At 59.6% G+C, this 24,156-nt stretch overlaps 1 protein-coding gene across 1 annotated transcript; it reads left to right on the top strand.

The window, feature by feature from the left end:
- Positions 1-2,651: 2,651 nt before the first annotated feature.
- INPP5E (inositol polyphosphate-5-phosphatase E) lies at positions 2,652-24,009 on the top strand. The gene is made up of 11 exons (XM_069986824.1): positions 2,652-2,792; positions 4,111-4,858; positions 5,152-5,275; positions 9,942-10,039; positions 16,211-16,335; positions 18,536-18,655; positions 20,628-20,735; positions 21,239-21,400; positions 22,552-22,667; positions 23,523-23,659; positions 23,774-24,009. The coding sequence occupies exons 2-11, from the start codon at positions 4,206-4,208 to the stop codon at positions 23,904-23,906; spliced, it is 1,776 nt and encodes a 591-aa protein (XP_069842925.1). The 5' UTR covers positions 2,652-2,792; positions 4,111-4,205; the 3' UTR covers positions 23,907-24,009.
- Positions 24,010-24,156: the final 147 nt, after the last annotated feature.

Here is a 24,156-nt window from a genome sequence, read left to right as displayed (position 1 = left end):
AGCACAGACAGATATATGAGGGGTCCCATGTGTCCTGACCTCTATATAATAGTGTCAGCAGTCTGGAAGCACAGACAGATATATGACAGGTCCCATGTTTTTCCTGACCTCTAATATAACAGTGTCAGCAGTCTGGAAGCACAGACAGATATATGAGGGGGTCCCATGTGTCTCCTGACCTCTATATAACAGTGTCAGCAGTCTGGAAGCACAGACAGATATATGACAGGTCCCATGTTTCTCCTGACCTCTATATAACAGTGTCAGCAGTCTGGAAGCACAGACAGATATATGACAGGTCCCATGTTTCTCCTGACCTCTATATAACAGTGTCAGCAGTCTGGAAGCACAGACAGATATATGAGGGGTCCCATGTGTCCTGACCTCTATATAACAGTGTCAGCAGTCTGGAAGCACATACAGGTATATGACAGGTCCCATGTGTCTCCTGACCTCTATATAACAGTGTCAGCAGTCTGGAAGCACAGACAGATATATGACAGGTCCCATGTTTCTCCTGACCTCTATATAACAGTGTCAGCAGTCTGGAAGCACAGACAGATATATGACAGGTCCCATGTTTCTCCTGACCTCTATATAACAGTGTCAGCAGTCTGGAAGCACAGACAGATATATGAGGGGTCCCATGTGTCCTGACCTCTATATAACAGTGTCAGCAGTCTGGAAGCACAGACAGATATATGACAGGTCCCATGTTTCTCCTGACCTCTATATAACAGTGTCAGCAGTCTGGAAGCACAGACAGATATATGAGGGGGTCCCATGTGTCTCCTGACCTCTATATCAGTGCTTCTCAAACTGTGAGGCGTCCCCTAGTTGTTGGTGAGGCCCAGCTGGGGAGCCAGTTTTCACAAAACTGCACAGTCCTTTTGCTGTTTGCAAAAATCTCAATTTTAGCAACATTATTAATTTATTTTGTACTTGCTTTATTAGTATCTAGAGCCTGGGAGACGGGTGACAGGCGGCCCTAGCATGATTTTCAGCTTTTAAATGGACTTTCACCACGGATACTGAGGCCCCGGCACCCTCTTGGTCAGTCTGGTGAGGCCCGGGCATCCTCTTGGTCAGTGTGGTGAGGCCCAGGCGCCCTCTTGGTCAGTGTGGTGAGGCCCAGGCGCCCTCTTGGTCAGTCTGGTGAGGCCCAGGCATCCTCTTGGTCAGTCTGGTGAGGCCCAGGCATCCTCTTGGTCAGTCTGGTGAGGCCCGGCATCCTCCTGGTCTGTCTGGTGAGGGCCCGGCATCCTCTTGGTCAGTCTGGTGAGGCCCAGGCGCCCTCTTGGTCAGTCTGGTGAGGCCCAGGCATCCTCTTGGTCAGTCTGGTGAGGCCCCGGCATCCTCTTGGTCAGTCTGGTGAGGCCCAGGCGCCCTCTTGGTCAGTCTGGTGAGGCCCAGGCATCCTCTTGGTCAGTCTGGTGAGGCCCCGGCATCCTCTTGGTCAGTCTGGTGAGGCCCCGGCATCCTCTTGGTCAGTCTGGTGAGGCCCAGGCATCCTCTTGGTCAGTCTGGTGAGGCCCCGGCATCCTCTTGGTCAGTCTGGTGAGGCCCAGGCATCCTCTTGGTAAGTCTGGTGAGGCCCAGGCATCCTCTTGGTCAGTCTGGTGAGGTCCAGGCATCCTCTTGGTCAGTCTGGTGAGGCCCAGGCATCCTCTTGGTCAGTCTGGTGAGGCCCAGGCACCCTCTTGGTCAGTGTGGTGAGGCCCAGGCGCCCTCTTGGTCAGTCTGGTGAGGCCCCGGCATCCTCTTGGTCAGTGTGGTGAGGCCCAGGCATCCTCTTGGTCAGTCTGGTGAGGCCCCGGCATCCTCTTGGTCAGTGTGGTGAGGCCCAGGCGCCCTCTTGGTCAGTCTGGTGAGGCCCAGGCATCCTCTTGGTCAGTCTGGTGAGGCCCCGGCATCCTCTTGGTCAGTCTGGTGAGGCCCAGGCATCCTCTTGGTAAGTCTGGTGAGGCCCTGGCATCCTCTTGGTCAGTCTGGTGAGGCCCCGGCATTGCCTTGGTCTGTCTAGTGAGGCTCCAGTAGAAAAAGTTTGAGAAGCGCTGCTCTACAGTATATAACAGTGTCAGCAGTCTGGAAGCACAGACAGATATATGAGGGGTCCTCTATATAACAGTGTCTGCAGCTTAGAGGGTAGGCTGCTCCTCCCGCCGCTGGGTGCCGCTGTGTAGTATTTGCAGTGATCTCCTCCCGCCGCTGGGTGCCGCTGTGTAGTATTTGCAGTGATCTCCTCCCGCCGCTGGGTGCCGCTGTGTAGTATATGCAGTGATCTCCTCCCGCCGCTGGGTGCCGCTGTGTAGTATATGCAGTGATCTCCTCCCGCCGCTGGGTGCCGCTGTGTCTATCATGTGCAGTGATCTCCTCCCGCCGCTGGGAGCCGCTGTGTCTATCATGTGCAGTGATCTCCTCCCGCCGCTGGGTGCCGCTGTGTCTATCATGTGCAGCGATCTCCTCCCGCCGCTGGGTGCCGCTGTGTCTATCGTGTGCAGTGATCTCCTCCCGCCGCTGGGTGCCGCTGTGTCTATCATGTGCAGCGATCTCCTCCCGCCGCTTGGTGCCGCTGTGTCTATCATGTGCAGTGATCTCCTCCCGCCGCTGGGCGCCGCTGTGTCTATCACGTGCAGTCATCTCTCACCACTGAGGCCGCTGTATAGAGCAGGCGCAGTAATCTCCTCCCACCACTGGGAGCCGCTGCGCGGAGGGTGGGCGGTTCTTCTGGTCTCCAGGACGCTCATTGTCCGGTTACTAGGAGCCGGGATGTGCTCTAGAGATGCTTAAAGGTGAGTGTGATACAAGCGGGCGTACACCCGGAAGAAGAGACACCCGGGGAGAGGAGGGGCGAGTGCGGGGACACCCGGGAGGAGGAGGGGCGAGTGCGGGGACGCCCGGGAGGAGGAGGGGCGAGTGCGGGGACGCCCGGGAGGAGGAGGGGCGAGTGCGGGGACACCCGGGAGGAGGAGGGGCGAGTGCGGGGACACCCGGGGGGAGGGGGGGCGAGTGCGGGGACACCCGGGGGGAGGGGGGGCGAGTGCGGGGACGCCCGGGGGGAGGGGGGGGCGAGTGCGGGGACGCCCGGGGGAAGGAGGAGGGGCGAGTGCGGGGACGCCCGGGGGAAGGAGGAGGGGCGAGTGCGGGGACACCCGGGGGGAGGGGGGGCGAGTGCGGGGACGCCCGGGGGGAGGGGGGGGCGAGTGCGGGGACGCCCGGGGGAAGGAGGAGGGGCGAGTGCGGGGACGCCCGGGGGAAGGAGGAGGGGGCGAGTGCGGGGACACCCGGGGGGAGGGGGGGCGAGTGCGGGGACGCCCGGGGGGAGGGGGGGGGGGGCGACGTGCGGGGACGCCCGGGGGGAAGGGGGGGGGGCGAGTGCTGGGGACGCCCGGGGACGCCCGGGGGGAGGGGGGGGGGCGAGTGCTGGGGACGCCCGGGGACGCCCGGGGGGAGGGGGGGGGGGGGCGAGTGCGGGGACGCCCGGGGGGAGGGGGGGGGGGCGAGTGCGGGGACGCCCGGGGGGAGGGGGGGGGGGGCGAGTGCGGGGACGCCCGGGGGGAGGGGGGGGGGGGCGAGTGCGGGGACGCCCGGGGGGAGGGGGGGGGGCGAGTGCGGGGACGCCCGGGGGGAGGGGGGGGGGGCGAGTGCGGGGACGCCCGGGGGGAGGGGGGGGGGGGGCGAGTGCGGGGACGCCCGGGGGGAGGGGGGGGGCGAGTGCGGGGACGCCCGAGAGGAGGGGCTCTCTGGGGGTCCGACTCCTTTGTCGGGGGGGGGGGGGGGGTGTTTAGCCCTGGGGGTCCAGCTCCTTTGTCGGGGGGGGGGGGGGGGCGGGTGTTTAGCCCTGGGGGTCCAGCTCCGGTGTCGGGGGGGGGGGGGTGTTTAGCTCCGGGGGTCCAGCTCCGGTGTCGGGGGGGGGGTTAGCCCTGGGGGTCCAGCTCCGGTGTCGGGGGGGGGGTTAGCCCTGGGGGTCCAGCTCCGGTGTCGGGGTCCCCGTGTACCTGTCAGGCTCCGGAGGGTTTCCTCTTCCTGCAGGGAGTCCCCCGGGTCCTGTGTATCTATAGGAACCAGCGCGGTGCAGGCGATCGGCGTCATCTGTGTCTCTTCTTCCAGTTGCCGCTCGGTGAGGTAACGTGTCTCCTGTCATCGCCCTCAGCATGGGGTCCGGGTCCCCCGCCCAGGGGCCACGCCGGTGATCTGGAGCCGCCATGCCAGTAAGCATGCAGAGGGGAAGTGTCATGGCGGAGGAGGCGGCGAGGATGGATGATGGGAGTAATGAGCTGGAGATCCGGGACTGGATAGAGAGGCCTCAGGACGGCGGCAAGAACCACACGGAGCGCACAGCCCCCCGACCCCCCGGCAGACCAAAGCCGCGGCTGCGGAGACTGGAGCGCGCCTTCTCCCTGGACGAGCAGAACTGGCATCGCAGGTTCAGGAGCAGTCAGGGGAGCCTGACCGACCCCAACCAGAGCGGCTCCTCCACCGGGTCCCTGCAGGAGCCCCCCACCACCCAGGATCCAGGGGCCACTCACCTGCAGGGGCCCCCCACCATCCGGGATCCGGGGGCCACTGACCCACAGCCCAGCACGGCCTCCAGGTTTCCGGCAATCGGTCATCTATCGGGTAGTCACAAAGCTGCTGTCCTGGGGGATATGAAGCCCCCGCAGCGTCTCCCCCTGATAGACGCCAGGACACTGAGGGCGACTAATAGGATGGAGGCGGATTACCCGGATTACAGGCAGCGCCAGCCCCTCCGCCAGAGCAGCAGCCTGAGCGACACCCGGCTGAACGGCACCCATGACTCCATGAGGAGCTCCTACAGCCTGCTGACCCCCCTCCGCTCCAAAGATGTGCGCAGCAGGTACGGCTACACCAGCTACTGACCGGCGGGAGCTTAGTAGCAGGATGGGGCCCACGGGTCTGGCTGTAGTGCAGGATAGTGAGGGGGGTGTCTGATCTCTTGTGGGGGGGGATCAGTGTTGGGATGTTTCTCATTGGATGTGGCTGGGGTGAGGGGCTGTACTGGGGGTCACACCGGGGGGGTCGGCACGCTGCCCATGTACAGCTGTGATCACGGTGGGGGTCTCGCTTGTCTCTCCTGTTATATGGTCCCATATGGTGATGAGTGACCCCTCCCCCTCTGTGTCCCCGCAGGAGTTACCTGGAGGGGAGTCTCCTGGCCAGCGGGGCGCTGCTCGGAGCCGAGGAATTAGACCGATATTTCCCAGAGAGGCTGCTGAGAGTTTTCATTGCAACCTGGAACATGCAAGGAAGGAAGGTGAGCGAGGGGGGGGGGGGGAGAGAAGGGAGCGGACAGCCGGTGGGGAGAGAAGGGAGGGGACAGCCGGTGGGGGGAGAAGGGAGGGGACAGCCGGTAGGGGGAGAAGGGAGGGGACAGCCGGTGGGGAGAGAAGGGAGGGGACAGCCGGTGGGGGGAGAAGGGAGGGGACAGCCGGTGGGGAGAGAAGGGAGGGGACAGCCGGTGGGGGGAGAAGGGAGGGGACAGCGGGTGGGGGGAGAAGGGAGGAGACGTGGAGGGGACAGCGGGTGGGGGGAGAAGGGAGGAGACCTGGAGGGGACAGCCGGTGGGGGGAGAAGGGAGGGAACAGCCGGTGGGGGGAGAAGGGAGGGGACAGCCGGTGGGGAGAGAAGGGAGGGGACAGCCGGTGGGGGGAGAAGGGAGGGGACAGCCGGTGGGGGGAGAAGGGAGGGGACAGCCGGTGGGGGGAGAAGGGAGGGGACAGCCGGTGGGGGGAGAAGGGAGGGGACAGCCGGGGGGGGGAGAAGGGAGGGGACAGCGGGTGGGGGGAGAAGGGAGGGGACAGCCGGTGGGGGGAGAAGGGAGGGGACAGCCGGTGGGGGGAGAAGGGAGGGGACAGCCGGTGGGGGGAGAAGGGAGGGGACAGCCGGTGGGGAGAGAAGGGAGGGGACAGCGGGTGGGGGGAGAAAGGAGTGGACAGCGGGTGGGGGGAGAACGGAGGGGGCATGGAGGGGACAGCGGGTGGGGGGAGAAGGGAGGAGACAGCGGGTGGGGGGAGAAGGGAGGGGACAGCGGGTGGGGGGAGAAGGGAGGAGACGTGGAGGAGAGGGGACAGCGGGTGGGGGGAGAAGGGAGGGAACAGCCGGTGGGGGGAGAAGGAAGGTGACGTGGAGGAGAGGGGACAGCGGGTGGGGGGAGAAGGGAGGAGACGTGGAGGGGACAGCGGGTGGGGGGAGAAGGGAGGAGACCTGGAGGGGACAGCCGGTGGGGGGAGAAGGGAGGGAACAGCCGGTGGGGGGAGAAGGGAGGGGACAGCCGGTGGGGAGAGAAGGGAGGGGACAACGGGTGGGGAGAGAAGGGAGGGGACAGCCGGTGGGGAGAGAAGGGAGGGGACAGCCGGTGGGGGGAGAAGGGAGGAGACGTGGAGGAGACAGCGGGTGGGGGGAGAAGGGAGGAGACGTGGAGGGGACAGCCGGTGGGGGGAGAAGGGAGGAGATGTGGAGGGGACAGCGGGTGGGGGGAGAAGGGAGGAGACGTGGAGGAGACAGCGGGTGGGGGGGAGAAGGGAGGAGACGTGGAGGGGACAGCGGGTGGGGGGAGAAGGGAGGAGACGTGGAGGAGACAGCGGGTGGGGGGAGAAGGGAGGAGACGTGGAGGAGACAGCGGGTGGGGGGAGAAGGGAGGGGACAGCGGGTGGGGGGAGAAGGGAGGGGACAGCGGGTTGGGGGAGAAGGGAGGGGACAGCGGGTGGGGGGAGAAGGGAGGGGACAGCGGGTGGGGGGAGAAGGGAGGGGACAGCGGGTGGGGGGAGAAGGGAGGGGACAGCGGGTGGGGGGAGAAGGGAGGGGACAGCGGGTGGGGGGAGAAGGGAGGGGACAGCGGGTGGGGGGAGAAGGGAGGGGACAGCGGGTGGGGGGAAAAAAGGAGGAGACGTGGAGGAGACAGCGGGTGGGGGGAGAAGGGAGGGGACAGCCGGTGGGGAGAGAAGGGAGGGGACAGCGGGTGGGGGGAGAAGGGAGGGGACAGCCGGTGGGGAGAGAAGGGAGGGGACAGCGGGTGGGGGGAGAAAGGAGGAGACGTGGAGGAGACAGCGGGTGGGGGGAGAAGGGAGGAGACGTGGAGGAGAGGGGACAGCGGGTGGGGGGAGAAAGGAGGAGACGTGGAGGAGACAGCGGGGTGGGGAGAGAAGGGAGGAGACGTGGAGGAGACAGCGGGTGGGGAGAGAAGGGAGGAGACGTGGAGGAGACAGCGGGTGGGGAGAGAAGGGAGGAGACGTGGAGGAGACAGCGGGTGGGGAGAGAAGGGTGGAGACGTGGAGGAGACAGCGGGTGGGGGGAGAAGGGAGGAGACGTGGAGGAGAGGGGACAGCGGGTGGGGGGAGAAAGGAGGAGACAGCGGGTGGGGGGAGAAGGGAGGGGACGTGGAGGGGACAGCGGGTGAGGAGAGAAGGGAGGAGACGTGGAGGGGACAGCCGGTGGGGAGAGAAGGGAGGAGACGTGGAGGGGACAGCGGGTGGGGAGAGAAGGGAGGAGACGTGGAGGGGACAGCGGGTGGGGAAAGAAGGGAGGAGACGTGGAGGAGACAGCGGGTGGGGGGGAGAAGGGAGGGGACAGCCGGTGGGGAGAGAAGGGAGGGGACAGCGGGTGGGGGGAGAAGGGAGGGGACAGCCGGTGGGGAGAGAAGGGAGGGGACAGCGGGTGGGGGGAGAAAGGAGGAGACGTGGAGGAGACAGCGGGTGGGGGGAGAAGGGAGGAGACGTGGAGGAGAGGGGACAGCGGGTGGGGGGAGAAAGGAGGAGACGTGGAGGAGACAGCGGGTGGGGAGAGAAGGGAGGAGACGTGGAGGAGACAGCGGGTGGGGAGAGAAGGGAGGAGACGTGGAGGAGACAGCGGGTGGGGAGAGAAGGGAGGAGACGTGGAGGAGACAGCGGGTGGGGAGAGAAGGGTGGAGACGTGGAGGAGACAGCGGGTGGGGGGAGAAGGGAGGAGACGTGGAGGAGAGGGGACAGCGGGTGGGGGGAGAAAGGAGGAGACAGCGGGTGGGGGGAGAAGGGAGGGGACGTGGATGGGGACAGCGGGTGAGGAGAGAAGGGAGGAGACGTGGAGGGGACAGCCGGTGGGGAGAGAAGGGAGGAGACGTGGAGGGGACAGCGGGTGGGGAGAGAAGGGAGGAGACGTGGAGGGGACAGCGGGTGGGGAAAGAAGGGAGGAGACGTGGAGGGGACAGCGGGTGGGGAGAGAAGGGAGGAGACGTGGAGGGGACAGCGGGTGGGGAAAGAAGGGAGGAGACGTGGAGGGGACAGCGGGTGGGGAGAGAAGGGAGGAGACGTGGAGGGGACAGCGGGTGGGGAGAGAAGGGAGGAGACGTGGAGGGGACAGCGGGTGGGGGGGAGAAGGGAGGAGACGTGGAGGGGACAACGGGTGGGGAGAGAAGGGAGGAGACGTGGAGGGGACAGCGGGTGGGGGGGTGGAGGAGAGGGGACAGTGGGTGGGGGGGGTGGAGGAGAGGGGACAGTGGGTGGGGGGGTGGAGGAGAGGGGATAGTGGGTGACAGCAGGGAGGGGGCAGAGGAGAGGGGACTGTCTGCCATGTTCTCTGGTCACACATCACGCTGTCGCTATAATTACCCGCGTGTCCTGAGACGCCTATAAATAGTTTCCTTCCTGTGCTGAGCGGCGGCTCCCGGAGGTGTCAGGCCTGGAACTCCCTCCTGATCCCTCCGCTCTGCACAGTGTGAGGGATCCGGGTATGAGCCGCTGCTGCCGGTGGTGCTGATGTGTGTGATGGGTCCCGGCCGCCATGTTGCTGCCGGTGGTGCTGATGTGTGTGATGGGTCCCGGCCGCCATGTTGCTGCCGGTGGTGCTGATGTGTGTGATGGATCCCGGGTGCCGTTTTGCTGCCGGTGGTGCTGTTGTGTGTGATGGGTCCTGGCCGCCATGTTGCTGCCGGTGGTGCTGATGTGTATGATGGATCTCAGACCGCCATGTTGCTGCCGGTGGTGCTGATGTGTGTGATGCGTCCTGGCCGCCATGTTGCTGCCGATGGTGCTGTTGTGTGTGATGGATCCCGGACCGCCATGTTGCTGCCGGTGGTGCTGATGTGTATGATGGATCCCGGACCGCCATGTTGCTGCCGGTGGTGCTGATGTGTATGATGGATCCCGGGTGCCGTTTTGCTGCCGATGGTGCTGTTGTGTGTGATGGGTTCCGGCCGCCATGTTGCTGCCGGTGGTGCTGATGTGTATGATGGGTTCCGGTCGCCATGTTGCTGCCGGTGGTGCTGATGTGTGTGATGGGTCCCGGCCGCCATGTTGCTGCCGGTGGTGCTGATGTGTGTGATGGATCCCGGGTGCCGTTTTGCTGCCGGTGGTGCTGTTGTGTGTGATGGGTCCTGGCCGCCATGTTGCTGCCGGTGGTGCTGATGTGTATGATGGATCTCAGACCGCCATGTTGCTGCCGGTGGTGCTGATGTGTGTGATGCGTCCTGGCCGCCATGTTGCTGCCGGTGGTGCTGTTGTGTGTGATGGATCCCGGACCGCCATGTTGCTGCCGGTGGTGCTGATGTGTATGATGGATCCCGGACCGCCATGTTGCTGCCGGTGGTGCTGATGTGTATGATGGATCCCGGGTGCCGTTTTGCTGCCGATGGTGCTGTTGTGTGTGATGGGTTCCGGCCGCCATGTTGCTGCCGGTGGTGCTGATGTGTATGATGGGTTCCGGTCGCCATGTTGCTGCCGGTGGTGCTGATGTGTGTGATGGGTCCTGGCCGCCATGTTGCTGCGGGTGGTGCTGATGTGTGTGATGTGTATGATGGATCCCGGCCGCCATGTTGTTCTGTAGTCTTCCTCCCGCAGACCTTTGTTCTCTTTGCGGGGGATGTGAAGCCATTTTGCCGCCATGCTGTAGATGATATAGCTGTCTCTCTCTCTCTCTCTCTCTGTTAACCCCTTGTCTGCCTCCTGCAGGAGCTCCCGGAGAGTCTGGATGATTTCCTGCTGCCGTCAGATGATGATTTTGCGCAGGATATGTACGTGATTGGAGTCCAGGAAGGAAGCCCGGAGCGGTCAGTGTCTGAGGCCATAGAGGGGCGCAGTAATCCTGTGTCTCTCCAGCTGGGGCAGTGCTACCTGTTGATGTCTGTCAGGGCATGCTGGGAGGTGTAGTACTCCTGCAGGTTGTGAAGCACTCTCCGTAGGTCGGTGTCTATTGAGTTGAGTTGTTATCTGTGCTGGAGGTTACAGGCCCAAAGTCTGAGGCTGTTCCTAAATCCCCATGACAACACTTCCTGCCTGTACCTGTGGCATAGTAGAATGGTGGGGAGAGTAGTCATTGTGCACACAGGTACTCACCCCTGCGGTTGTAGTGGATGATCGGGGTGGTCACTGGGGCTCAGGGTGATGATGATGAGGGTGATGTCTGAGGTGATGATGAGGGTGATGTCTGAGGTGATGATGATGATGAGGGTGATGTCTGGGGTGATGATGAGGGTGATGTGTAAGGTGATGATGATGAGGGTGATGTCTGGGGTGATGATGAGGGTGATGATGATGGTGATGTCTGGGGTGATGATGATGAGGGTGATGTCTGGGGTGATGATGATGAGGGTGATGTCTGGGGTGATGATGAGGGTGATGTCGGGGTGATGATGATGATGAGGGTGATGTCTGGGGTGATGATGATGATGATGAGGGTGATGTCTGGGGTGATGATGATGATGAGGGTGATGTCTGGGGTGATGATGATGATGATGAGGGTGATGTCTGGGGTGATGATGAGGGTGATGATGAGGGTGATGTCTGGGGTGATGATGATGATGAGGGTGATGTCTGGGGTGATGATGATGATGAGGGTGATGTCTGGGGTGATGATGATGATGAGGGTGATGTCTGGGGTGATGATGATGATGATGAGGGTGATGTCTGGGATGATGATGAGGGTGATGTCTGGGGTGATGATGATGATGAGGGTGATGTCTGGGGTGATGATGATGATGATGAGGGTGATGTCTGGGGTGATGATGATGATGAGGGTGATGTCTGGGGTGATGATGATGATGAGGGTGATGTCTGGGGTGATGATGATGATGAGGGTGATGTCTGGGGTGATGATGATGAGGGTGATGTCTGGGGTGATGATGATGATGATGAGGGTGATGTCTGGGGTGATGATGATGATGAGGGTGATGTCTGGGGTGATGATGATGATGAGGGTGATGTCTGGGGTGATGATGAGGGTGATGTCTGGGGTGATGATGAGGGTGATGTCTGGGGTGATGATGAGGGTGATGTCTGGGGTGATGATGATGATGAGGGTGATGTCTGGGGTGATGATGATGATGAGGGTGATGTCTGGGGTGATGATGATGAGGGTGATGTCTGGGGTGATGATGATGAGGGTGATGTCTGGGGTGATGATGATGATGATGAGGGTGATGTCTGGGGTGATGATGATGATGAGGGTGATGTCTGGGGTGATGATGATGATGAGGGTGATGTCTGGGGTGATGATGATGATGAGGGTGATGTCTGGGGTGATGATGATGATGAGGGTGATGTCTGGGGTGATGATGATGATGAGGGTGATGTCTGGGGTGATGATGAGGGTGATGTCTGGGGTGATGATGATGATGAGGGTGATGTCTGGGGTGATGATGATGATGATGATGATGAGGGTGATGTCTGGGGTGATGATGATGATGAGGGTAATGTCTGGGGTGATGATGAGGGTGATGTCTGGGGTGATGTCGATGAGGGTGATGTCTGGGGTGATGATGATGATGGGGTGATGTCTGGGGTGATGATGAGGGTGATGTCTGGGGTGATGATGATGACGGTGATGTCTGGGGTGATGATGATGATGATGAGGGTGATGATGAGGGTGATGTCTGGGGTGATGAGGGTGATGTCTGGGGTGATGTCGATGAGGGTGATGTCTGGGGTGATGATGATGATGAGGGTGATGATGAGGGTGATGTCTGGGGTGATGATGATGAGGGTGATGTCTGGGGTGATGATGATGAGGGTGATGTCTGGGGTGATGATGATGATGAGGGTGATGTCTGGGGTGATGTCGATGAGGGTGATGTCTCTGGGGTGATGATGATGATGAGGGTGATTGTCCTGGGGTGATGATGATGATGAGGGTGATGTCTGGGGTGATGATGAGGGTGATGTCTGGGGTGATGAGGGTGATGTCTGGGGTGATGATGATGAGGGTGATGTCTGGGGTGATGATGATGAGGGTGATGTCTGGGGTGATGATGATGATGAGGGTGATGTCTGGGGTGATGATGATGATGAGGGTAATGTCTGGGGTGATGATGAGGGTGATGTCTGGGGTGATGTCGATGAGGGTGATGTCTGGGGTGATGATGATGATGAGGGTGATGTCTGGGGTGATGATGAGGGTGATGTCTGGGGTGATGATGATGACGGTGATGTCTGGGGTGATGATGATGATGATGAGGGTGATGTCTGGGGTGATGTCGATGAGGGTGATGTCTGGGGTGATGATGATGAGGGTGATGTCTGGGGTGATGTCGATGAGGGTGATGTCTGGGGTGATGATGATGATGAGGGTGATGATGAGGGTGATGTCTGGGGTGATGATGATGAGGGTGATGTCTGGGGTGATGATGATGAGGGTGATGTCTGGGGTGATGATGATGATGAGGGTGATGTCTGGGGTGATGTCGATGAGGGTGATGTCTGGGGTGATGATGATGATGAGGGTGATGTCTGGGGTGATGATGATGAGGGTGATGTCTGGGGTGATGATGAGGGTGATGATGAGGGTGATGTCTGGGGTGATGAGGGTGATGTCTGGGGTGATGATGATGAGGGTGATGTCTGGGGTGATGATGAGGAGGGTGATGTCTGGGGTGATGATGATGATGAGGGTGATGTCTGGGGTGATGATGATGATGAGGGTGATGATGATGATGAGGGTGATGTCTGGGGTGATGATGATGATGAGGGTGATGTCTGGGGTGATGATGATGAGGGTGATGTCTGGGGTGATGATGATGATGAGGGTGATGTCTGGGGTGATGATGAGGGTGATGATGAGGGTGATGTCTGGGGTGATGATGATGATGAGGGTGATGTCTGGGGTGATGATGAGGGTGATGATGAGGGTGATGTCTGGGGTGATGAGGGTGATGTCTGGGGTGATGATGATGAGGGTGATGTCTGGGGTGATGATGAGGGTGATGTCTGGGTGATGATGAGGGTGATGTCTGGGGTGAGATGATGATGAGGGTGATGTCTGGGGTGATGAGGGTGATGTCTGGGGTGATGATGATGATGATGAGGGTGATGTCTGGGGTGATGATGATGATGATGGGGTGACAGTGATGTCTGGGGTGATGATGATGATGAGGGTGATGTCTGGGGTGATGATGATGATGAGGGTGATGTCTGGGGTGATGATGATGAGGGTGATGTCTGGGTGAGGATGAAGGGTGATGTCGGGGGGATGATGAGGGTGATGTCTGGGGTGATGATGATGATGTCTGAGGGTTGAGTCTGGGGTGATGATGAGAGAGGTGATGTCTGGGGTGATGATGCGGGTGCTGTCTGGGGTGATGATGAGGGTGATGTCTGGGGTGATGATGATGATGAGGGTGATGTCGGGTGATTGGGGTGATGATGATGATGACGGTGATGTCTGGGGTGATGATGATGAGGGTGATGTCTGGGGTGATGATGATGATGATGAGGGTGATGTCTGGGGTGATGATGATGAGGGTGATGTCTGGGGTGATGATGATGATGATGAGGGTGATGTCTGGGGTGATGATGATGATGATGATGAGGGTGATGTCTGGGATGAGGGTGATGATGATGTCTGGGGTGATGATGAGGGTGATGTCTGGGATGATGATGAGGATGATGATGATGAGGGTGATGTCTGGGGTGAAGATGATGATGAGGGTGATGTCTGGGGTGATGATGATGATGAGGGTGATGTCTGGGGTGATGATGATGATGAGGGTGATGTCTGGGGTGATGATGATGATGATGAGGGTGATGTCTGGGGTGATGATGATGAGGGTGATGTCTGGGGTGATGATGAGGGTGATGTCTGGGGTGATGATGATGATGACGGTGATGTCTGGGGTGATGATGATGAGGGTGATGTCTGGGGTGATGTCGATGAGGGTGATGTCTGGGGTGATGATGAGGGTGATGATGAGGGTGATGTCTGGGGTGATGATGATGAGGGTGATGTCTGGGGTGATGATGATGAGGGTGATGTCTGGGGTGATGATGGTGATGAGGGTGATGTCTGGGGTGATGATGATGAGGGTGATGTCTGGGGTGATGATGATGATGAGGGTGATGTCTGGGGTGATGATGATGATGAGGGTGATGTCTGGGGTGATGATGATGATGAGGGTGATGTCTGGGGTGATGAGGGTGATGTCTGGGGTGATGTCGATGAGGGTGATGTCTGGGGTGATGATGATGATGAGGGTGATGTCTGGGGTGATGTCGATGAGGGTGATGTCTGGGGTGATGATGATGATGATGATGATGAGGGTGATGATGATGATGAGGGTGATGTCTGGGGTGATGTCTGGGGTGATGATGATGAGGGTGATGTCTGGGGTGATGATGATGATGACGGTGATGTCTGGGGTGATGATGATGATGATGAGGGTGATGTCTGGGGTGATGATGATGACGGTGATGTCTGGGGTGATGATGATGATGATGAGGGTGATGTCTGGGGTGATGATGATGAGGGTGATGTCTGGGGTGATGATGATGATGAGGGTGATGTCTGGGGTGATGATGATGATGAGGGTGATGATGAGGGTAATGTCTGGGGTGATGATGATGAGGGTGATGTCTGGGGTGATGATGATGATGAGGGTGATGATGTCGAGGGTGATGATGAGGGTGATGTCTGGGGTGATGATGATGAGGGTGATGATGAGGGTAATGTCTGGGGTGATGATGATGAGGGTGATGTCTGGGGTGATGATGATGATGAGGGTGATGTCTGGGGTGATGATGAGGGTGATGTCTGGGGTGATGATGATGATGAGGGTGATGTCTGGGGTGATGATGATGATGAGGGTGATGTCTGGGGTGATGATGATGAGGGTGATGTCTGAGGTGATGATGATGATGAGGGTGATGTCTGGGGTGATGATGATGATGATGAGGGTGATGTCTGGGGTGATGATGATGATGAGGGTGATGTCTGGGGTGATGAGGGTGATGTCTGGGGTGATGATGATGATGATGAGGGTGATGTCTGGGGTGATGATGATGAGGGTGATGTCTGGGGTGATGATGATGATGAGGGTGATGTCTGGGGTGATGATGATGATGATGATGAGGGTGATGTCTGGGGTGATGATGATGATGAGGGTGATGTCTGGGGTGATGATGATGAGGGTGATGTCTGAGGTGATGATGATGAGGGTGATGTCTGGGGTGATGATGATGATGATGAGGGTGATGTCTGGGGTGATGATGAGGGTGATGTCTGGGGTGATGATGATGATGAGGGTGATGTCTGGGGTGATGATGATGATGAGGGTGATGTCTGGGGTGATGATGATGATGAGGGTGATGTCTGGGGTGATGTCTGGGGTGATGATGATGATGAGGGTGATGTCTGGGGTGATGTCTGGGGTGATGATGAGGGTGATGTCTGGGGTGATGATGATGATGAGGGTGATGTCTGGGGTGATGATGATGATGAGGGTGATGTCTGGGGTGATGTCTGGGGTGATGATGAGGGTGATGTCTGGGGTGATGATGATGATGAGGGTGATGTCTGGGGTGATGATGATGATGAGGGTGATGTCTGGGGTGATGATGATGAGGGTGATGTCTGAGGTGATGATGATGATGAGGGTGATGTCTGGGGTGATGATGATGATGATGAGGGTGATGTCTGGGGTGATGATGATGATGAGGGTGATGTCTGAGGTGATGATGATGAGGGTGATGTCTGGGGTGATGATGATGATGATGAGGGTGATGTCTGGGGTGATGATGAGGGTGATGTCTGGGGTGATGATGATGATGAGGGTGATGTCTGGGGTGATGATGATGATGAGGGTGATGTCTGGGGTGATGATGATGATGAGGGTGATGTCTGGGGTGATGATGATGATGAGGGTGATGTCTGGGGTGATGATGATGATGAGGGTGATGTCTGGGGTGATGATGATGAGGGTGATGTCACTACTGTCCCTTGTGTCTCCTTACAGGCGGGAGTGGGAGATCCGGCTGCAGGAGACCCTCGGACCCCATTATGTGCTGCTCCACTCCAGCGCTCATGGGGTCCTCTACCTCTCACTCTTCATTAGACGAGACCTGATCTGGTTCTGTTCTGGTGAGATCCGCTCACTCCTCATATCTGGGTGACCCTGTAGCAGTGCCCTGTAGGGGGGGGGGGCTGTGTAGCAGTGCCCTGTGGGGGGGGGGGGGGCTCTGTAGCAGTGCCCTGTGTGTGTGTGGGGGGGGGGGGGGGGCTCTGTAGCAGTGCCCTGTGTGGGGGGGGCTCTGTAGAAGTGCCTGTGTGTGTGTGTGTGGGGGGGGGGGGGGGCTCTGTAGCAGTGCCCTGTGTGTGTGTGTGTGTGTGTGGGGGGGGCTCTGTAGCAGTGCCCTGTGTGTGTGTGTGTGTGTGTGGGGGGGGCTCTGTAGCAGTGCCCTGTGGGGGGGGGGGGGGGCTCTGTAGCAGTGCCCTGTGTGTGTGTGTGGGGGGGGGGCTCTGTAGCAGTGCCCTGTGGGGGGGGGGGGGGGCTCTGTAGAAGTGCCTTGTGTGTGTTGTGTGTGTGTGGGGGGGGGGGGGCTCTGTAGCAGTGCCCGGTGTGTGTGTGTGGGGGCTCTGTAGCAGTGCCCTGTGTGTGTGTGTGTGTGTGGGGGGGGGGGGCTCTGTAGCAGTGCCCTGTAGGGGGGGGGAGCTCTGTAGCAGTACCCTGTGTGTGTGGGAGGGGGCTCTGTATCAGTGCCCTGTAGGGGCGGGGGGGGCTCTGTAGCAGTGCCCTGTGTGTGTGTGGGGGGGGGGGGCTGTGTAGCAGTGCCCTGTGGGGGGGTGGCTCTGTAGCAGTGCCCTGTAGGGGGGGGGGCTCTGTAGCAGTGCCCTGTGGGGGGGGCTCTGTAGCAGTGCCCTGTGTGTGTGTGGGGGGGGCTGTGTAGCAGTGCCCTGTGGGGGGGGGGGGCTCTGTAGCAGTGCCCTGTAGGGGGGGGGCTCTGTAGCAGTGCCCTGTGTGTGTTGTGTGTGGGGGGGGGGCTCTGTAGCAGTGCCCTGTGTGTGTGTGTGGGGGGGGGGCTCTGTAGCAGTGCCCTGTGTGTGTGTGTGGGGGGGGGAGCTGTGTAGCAGTGCCCTGTGGGGGGGCTCTGTAGCAGTGCCCTGTGTGTGTGTGTGGAGGGGGCTGTGTAGCAGTGCCCTGTGGGGGGGCTCTGTAGCAGTGCCCTGTGTGTGTGTGGGGGGGGGGGCTGTGTAGCAGTGCCCTGTGGGGGGGGGGGGGCTCTGTAGCAGTGCCCTGTGTGTGTGTGTGTGTGTGTGTGTGGGGCTGTGTAGCAGTGCCCTGTGGGGGGGGGGGGGGCTCTGTAGCAGTGCCCTGTGGGGGGGGGCTCTGTAGCAGTGCCCTGTGGGGGGGGGGATCCGTAGCAGTGTCCTGTAGGGGGGGGGGCTCTGTAGCAATGCCCTGTGGGGGGGGGGGCTCTGTAGCAGTGCCCTGTGTGTGTGTGGGGGGGGCTGTGTAGCAGTGCCCTGTGGGGGGGGGGGGGCTCTGTAGCAGTGCCCTGTAAGGGGGGGGCTCTGTAGCAGTGCCCTGTGTGTGTGTGTGTGGGGGGGCTCTGTAGCAGTGCCCTGTGTGTGTGTGTGTGTGTGTGTGTGTGTGTGTGGGGGGGGGCTCTGTAGCAGTGCCCTGTGTGTGTGTGTGGGGGGGGAGGGCTCTGTAGCAGTGCCCTGTAGGGGGGGGGGCTCTGTAGCAGTGCCCTGTGGTGTGTGTGGGGGGGGGGGCTGTAGCAGTGCCCTGTGTGTGTGTGTGTGGGGGGGGGCTGTGTAGCAGTGCCCTGTGGGGGGGCTCTGTAGCAGTGCCCTGTGTGTGTGTGTGTGTGGGGGGGCTGTGTAGCAGTGCCCTGTGGGGGGGGGGCTCTGTAGCAGTGCCCTGTGTGGTGTGTGTGTGTGTGTGGGGGGGGGGGCTGTGTAGCAGTGCCCTGTGGGGGGGGGGGGGGGGGCTCTGTAGCAGTGCCCTGTAGGGGGGGGGCTCTGTAGCAGTGCCCTGTGTGTGTGTGGGGGGGGCTGTGTAGCAGTGCCCTGTGGGGGGGGGGCTCTGTAGCAGTGCCCTGTGTGTGTGTGTGTGTGTGTGGGGGGGGGGGGGGCTGTGTAGCAGTGCCCTGTGGGGGGGGGGGGGGCTCTGTAGCAGTGCCCTGTAGGGGGGGGGCTCTGTAGCAGTGCCCTGTGGGGGGGGGGGGGGGCTCTGTAGCAGTGCCCTGTAGGGGGGGGGGGGGGGCTCTGTAGCAGTGCCCTGTAGGGCCGCTATTCTCGCTACATGTAATAATCCGGCCTTGTGTTCCCTCTACAGAGGTGGAATACGCCACAGTGACCACACGGATTGTCTCACAGATCAAGACTAAGGGAGCGCTGGGCGTGTCCTTCACATTTTTTGGCACCTCCTTCCTTTTCATCACATCGCACTTCACATGTAAGAATATCCGTCCAGCCTGGAGTATGTGAAGCCGAGGATCTCACTCTCATTTATACAGGGGCTACGGAATGTATTCAGAACCCTTTACATTTTTCACTCTTTGGTAAGTTAAAAAAAGTAAATTTTTTTGCTCATTACCGGACACTCTGCACCCCCATTACTGCACACTCTGCACCCACATTACCGGACACTCTGCACCCCCATTACCGGACACTCTGCACCCCCATTACTGCACACTCTGCACCCACATTACCGGACACTCTGCACCCCCATTACCGGACACTCTGCACCCCCATTACTGCACACTCTGCACCCACATTACCGGACACTCTGCACCCCCATTACCTGCACCCCCATTACCGGACACTCTGCACCCCCATACCGGACACTCTGCACCCACATTACCGGACACTCTGCACCCCCATTACCTGCACCCCCATTACCGGACACTCTGCACCCCCATTACCGGACACTCTGCACCCCCATTACTGCACACTCTGCACCCACATTACCGGACACTCTGCACCCCCATTACCTGCACCCCCATTACCGGACACTCTGCACCCCCATTACCGGACACTCTGCACCCACATTACCGGACACTCTGCACCCCCATTACCTGCACCCCCATTACCGGACACTCTGCACCCCCATTACCGGACACTCTGCACCCCCATTACCGGACACTCTGCACCCCCATTACCGGACACTCTGCACCCCCATTACCGGACACTCTGCACCCCCATTACCGCACACTCTGCACCCCCATTACCGGACACTCTGCACCCCCATTACCTGCACCCCCATTACCGCACACTCTGCACCCACATTACCGCACACTCTGCACCCCCATTACCTGCACCCCTATTACCGGACACGCAGAGTGTCTGGTAATGGGGGGTGCAGAGTGTCTGGTAATGGGGGGTGCAGGTAATGGTGGGTGCAGAGTGTCTGGTAATGGGGGGTGCAGAGTGTCTGGTAATGGGGGGGCGCAGAGTATACATTAATGAGCAAAAAAATGAACTTTTTTGAACTTACCAAATGAAATAAAGAGTAAAACATTTAAAGGGGAACTCCGGATAAGAAAATCTTGTTTTCTATTAAAAGTACAATAAAAGTTAAATATATGCGTCTATACAATGTATTAATGTATCTGTGCTGTTCTGCCACACTGGTAGAAATCCAGGAAGTAAAAAAAATGGCCCCTGTGCAACCCACATTGTCTCCTGCTCCCTCTGCTTTCCCCCCTCAGGAGACAAATCTTCCATGCCTCCTTGTCTCACATTGTGTGTGTTTGCTGAGTACAAGCTGATGATGCAGACAGGGGGCAGGGCGTGATGTCACAGGAGGCAGAGCTGGATCCCCCAATCCCCTGAATGATTCACCATCTCTGACCGGCCAGAAGCAGGTGCAGCACTAATTTTACTGATTGTGATGGGTGGGGGACTGTGATGATCAGCTGAGGGAAAGCATTGTATTCTGGGAACTGATCAACCAGGAAGGACAGAAACACAATACAGAACAAAAACCCCTCCAAAGAAATGGATTTTTGGTTGTTTCAATACTGGGATAGACAGGTAAGTAATGCGTTATGCTTCTGCAGAAGTTTCATTTTTTTAACCTCTACCTGGAGTTCCCCTTTAAAGGGGTTTGAATACTTTCCGTACGCACTATATATATATATATATAAGTTGTGATTGGTCAGGGACTGATTCCCAGATCACTAGAAGAGGCTGGGAGAAGCTCTCAACCTGGTGCATCTCTCCTCAGGCTCCATAGACTTTGTATATACTCCTCTTCCCATATCTCCTGGCTGGAGGAGATGAAGCACCTAGGCGAGCGCTTCACCCCGAGGCATCTTAGTGACATATCAGAGATGTTTCAGTAATGGTGGCGCCTGACCTGGATAAGCATTGAGCATTGTGCTGGAGCTGTGTGGGTGTGATCTGACCCGCGTTTCTCTTGGCAGCCGGAGATGGGAAAGTCAGTGAGAGGATCCTCGACTACAAGAAGATTGTGGAGGGTTTGGCGCTACCTCGTAATATCCCTGACACAAACCCATACCGCTCCAGTCCCCGTAAGTACCAACCATCCACCAGGACCGCACGTCCTCATAGCTGCACTGAAAGGGATTAGAGAAACATGGCTTACAGCGCCCCACACCTCTCCGCAGGTTGGTTTTGGTATTGCAGCCCATTCTCTGAAATAGAACTGAGGTGCAGTACAGCCCATGGCCTGGTGTGGCGCTGGTGTCAGTAGTAATATTAGATCCCTATTGTATATAATATTGTGTCTTGTGATCGGTGTATGTGACATATGAGGAGGACCAGTCCTCTGTCCAGTGGTCATGTGATCATCTGTAGCGCCCCCCGTTGTTCACTTGTGCGGCAGGTTCACATCCCTGGATGTACATCCACAGTGTTACCCTATGAATCCACTGGGGAAGAGCAGCCCACCAGGGGTTAATGGGGTATAGCTGAGCATTGTACCCCCAGATTGTGGGGGGGGGTCTGTACACTGAGTGACCTCCTGCTCCGGCCCCTGGTGCCTCCTCCTTACAGCTTCTCTTTAACCCTTTAGTGGACGTCACAAGCCGATTTGATGAAGTTTTCTGGTTCGGGGACTTTAACTTCCGGTTGAACAAGGATCGTCCAGGAGTGAATTCAATACTACAACGTAAACCGGAGCGCGACATGTCGCACCTGCTGCAGTACGATCAGCTGATCAAAGAGATGAATGACGGTAATGGGGCAGAATGGGGTCATGTCATATTTCATCAGATTTACTTGTCTCCCGGTGCCCCCAACTGCGGCCGCGGGCTCAGGGGTGTCCACAGGTGTTGGGGATCAGGAGGGAAGAGCCAAGTCCTAAGCAGGAGGTCTGAGTTACCATCTCTGCAGACGCCTTCTCCTCCTCCCGCAGGCATCGGGGCCGCACTTCCTCTTCCTCCCGCAGGCACCGGGGCCGCACTTCCTCTTCCTCCCGCAGGCACCGGTGCCGCACTTCCTCTTCCTCCCGCAGGCACCGGTGCCGCACTTCCTCTTCCTCCCGCAGGCAGCGGGGCCGCACTTCCTCTTCCTCCCGCAGGCACCGGGGCCGCACTTCCTCTTCCTCCCGCAGGCACCGGGGCCGCACTTCCTCTTCCTCCCGCAGGCAGCGGGGCCGCACTTCCTCTTCCTCCCGCAGGCATCGGGGCCGCACTTCCTCTTCCTCCCGCAGGCACCGGTGCCGCACTTCCTCTTCCTCCCGCAGGCACCGGGGCCGCACTTCCTCTTCCTCCCGCAGGCATCGGAGCCGCACTTCCTCTTCCTCCCGCAGGCACCGGTGCCGCACTTCCTCTTCCTCCCGCAGGCACCGGTGCCGCACTTCCTCTTCCTCCCGCAGGCACCGGGGCCGCACTTCCTCTTCCTCCCGCAGGCACCGGGGCCGCACTTCCTCTTCCTCCCGCAGGCACCGGGGCCGCACTTCCTCTTCCTCCCGCAGGCACCGGTGCCGCACTTCCTCTTCCTCCCGCAGGCACCGGGGCCGCACTTCCTCTTCCTCCCGCAGGCACCGGGGCCGCACTTCCTCTTCCTCCCCCAGGCACTGGGGCCGCTCCTCCTCCCCCCTGCAGGCACTGGGGCCGCTCCTCCTCCCCCCTGCAGGCACTGGGGCCGCTCCTCCTCCCCCCTGCAGGCACTGGGGCCGCTCCTCCTCCCCCCTGCAGGCACTGGGGCCGCTCCTCCTCCCCCCTGCAGGCACTGGGGCCGCTCCTCCTCCCCCCTGCAGGCACTGGGGCCGCTCCTCCTCCCCCCTGCAGGCACTGGGGCCGCTCCTCCTCCCCCCTGCAGGCACTGGGGCCGCTCCTCCTCCTCCTTGCGCACATTCAGCTTCTGATCTGTCTCATTCTCCAGGCTCCATATTTAAAGGTTTTGAAGAAGGAACGATTCAGTTTCTCCCCACATATAAGTTTGACATTGGCTGTGACCAATATGACACCACATCAAAGCAGAGAACCCCGTCATATACGGTAAGAGGCCCCGCTTCACCTGGGGGGATGGGATGAGGTCCGAGAATTAAGATGGGGGGGGTCACATCTGTGTCTGGTAGCTCGGCTGGGGGGTACGTGTCTGGTAGCTCAGCCTCAGGGGTGGGGGGGGGGCACATGTTTCTGTTAGCGTGTGTGTGTGTGTGGGGGGGGGGTCACAAGTGTCTGGTAGCTCAACCCTAGGGGTGGGGGGCACGTGTCTGGTAGTGTAGGGGGGCCTCACATGTGTCTGGTAGCTCAGCCCCAGGAGTGGGGGTCACATGTGTATGGTAGCTCTGCTGGGGGGGGGTCACATGTTTCGGGTAGTTTGGCCCCAGGGATGGTGTGAGGGGTCACATGTGTCTGGTAGCTCAGCCCCGGGGGTGGGAGGCACATGTCTGGTAGCGTGGGGGTGGTCACATGTGTCTGGCAGCTCAGCCCCGGGGGGTGGGGGGGTGGGGTCACATGTTTCGGTAGCTTGGCCCCGGGGGTGGGGGTCACATGTGTCTGGTAGGTCAGCCTTGGGGTGGAGGGGTCACACGTGTCTGGTAGCGTGTGTGTGTGGGGGGTGTCACGTGTCTCATGAGGCGGATCCATGTTCATAGTGATAGGAGATGAATCGGTGAATATGACCCCCGGGGTCCCTGATATCCGGGCGGTGGGCCTCATTTGCCGCTGTTCGCTGCCTTCATCCATCTCCACTGCCCCATAGAGAATGAATGTTCGCTGCTCCATTCTCTGACATCAGCCACACAAGCCCTCAGCATAGGGGTCTCTGGTGTGGACGTGGTCTGGGACCCCCATTGCCGCAGGATTAGGAGTCACTCAGTCTGTGCCTTGATCTATGGATTTCCTCAGGATCGGGTGGTCTATAAGAGCCGGAACAAGGGGGACATCCGTGTGGTGAAGTACGCCTCCTGCTCGCTGGTGAAGACCTCCGACCACCGGCCAGTGTTTGGGTTATATGAAGTGCGGATCAGACCCGGCAGAGACAAGTGAGTCACAGTCCGCACATTTCCAGAGGCCTCCCTTATGGTTTTGTATTCAGCCCCAGAGCATGCTGGGAGTTGTAGTTGTGTAACACTCTGTCCTTCTCTCGCTCTCTCCAGTATCCCTTTGGCCGCCGGGCAGTTTGACCGTGAGTTGTATCTTCTCGGCATCAAGAGGAGAATCTCTCGAGAATTACAGAAACGTCAAGCGATTAAGAACCAAAAAAACAGCAGCGTGTGTACGATCTCCTGACAGGAAGGATCACTGGGCCACAACGCTGCACTGTCACCGCCGGCCCCCTGGGGGCGCTCGCTGCTTCACTGTAACATATGTAAATATATATTTATCTGTAAGATGAGCGGCTACCGATCCCCTGATCATTGTCTGCCGTGTGATTCCTATACACTGGGGTCTCCAGCTGGGAGTGCATGCTGGGAGCTGTAGTCCACACATGAAGCCGCACACGTTACATGGCTGAATGGCACAGCAGTCATTTCGTACC

The sequence above is a fragment of the Dendropsophus ebraccatus genome, chromosome 10 (genome assembly GCF_027789765.1).
Source record: "Dendropsophus ebraccatus isolate aDenEbr1 chromosome 10, aDenEbr1.pat, whole genome shotgun sequence".
Classification (NCBI taxonomy): Eukaryota; Metazoa; Chordata; class Amphibia; order Anura; family Hylidae; genus Dendropsophus; species Dendropsophus ebraccatus.
Note: the sequence above shows the minus strand (reverse complement) of the source record. Positions and strands in the feature narration are given on the sequence as shown.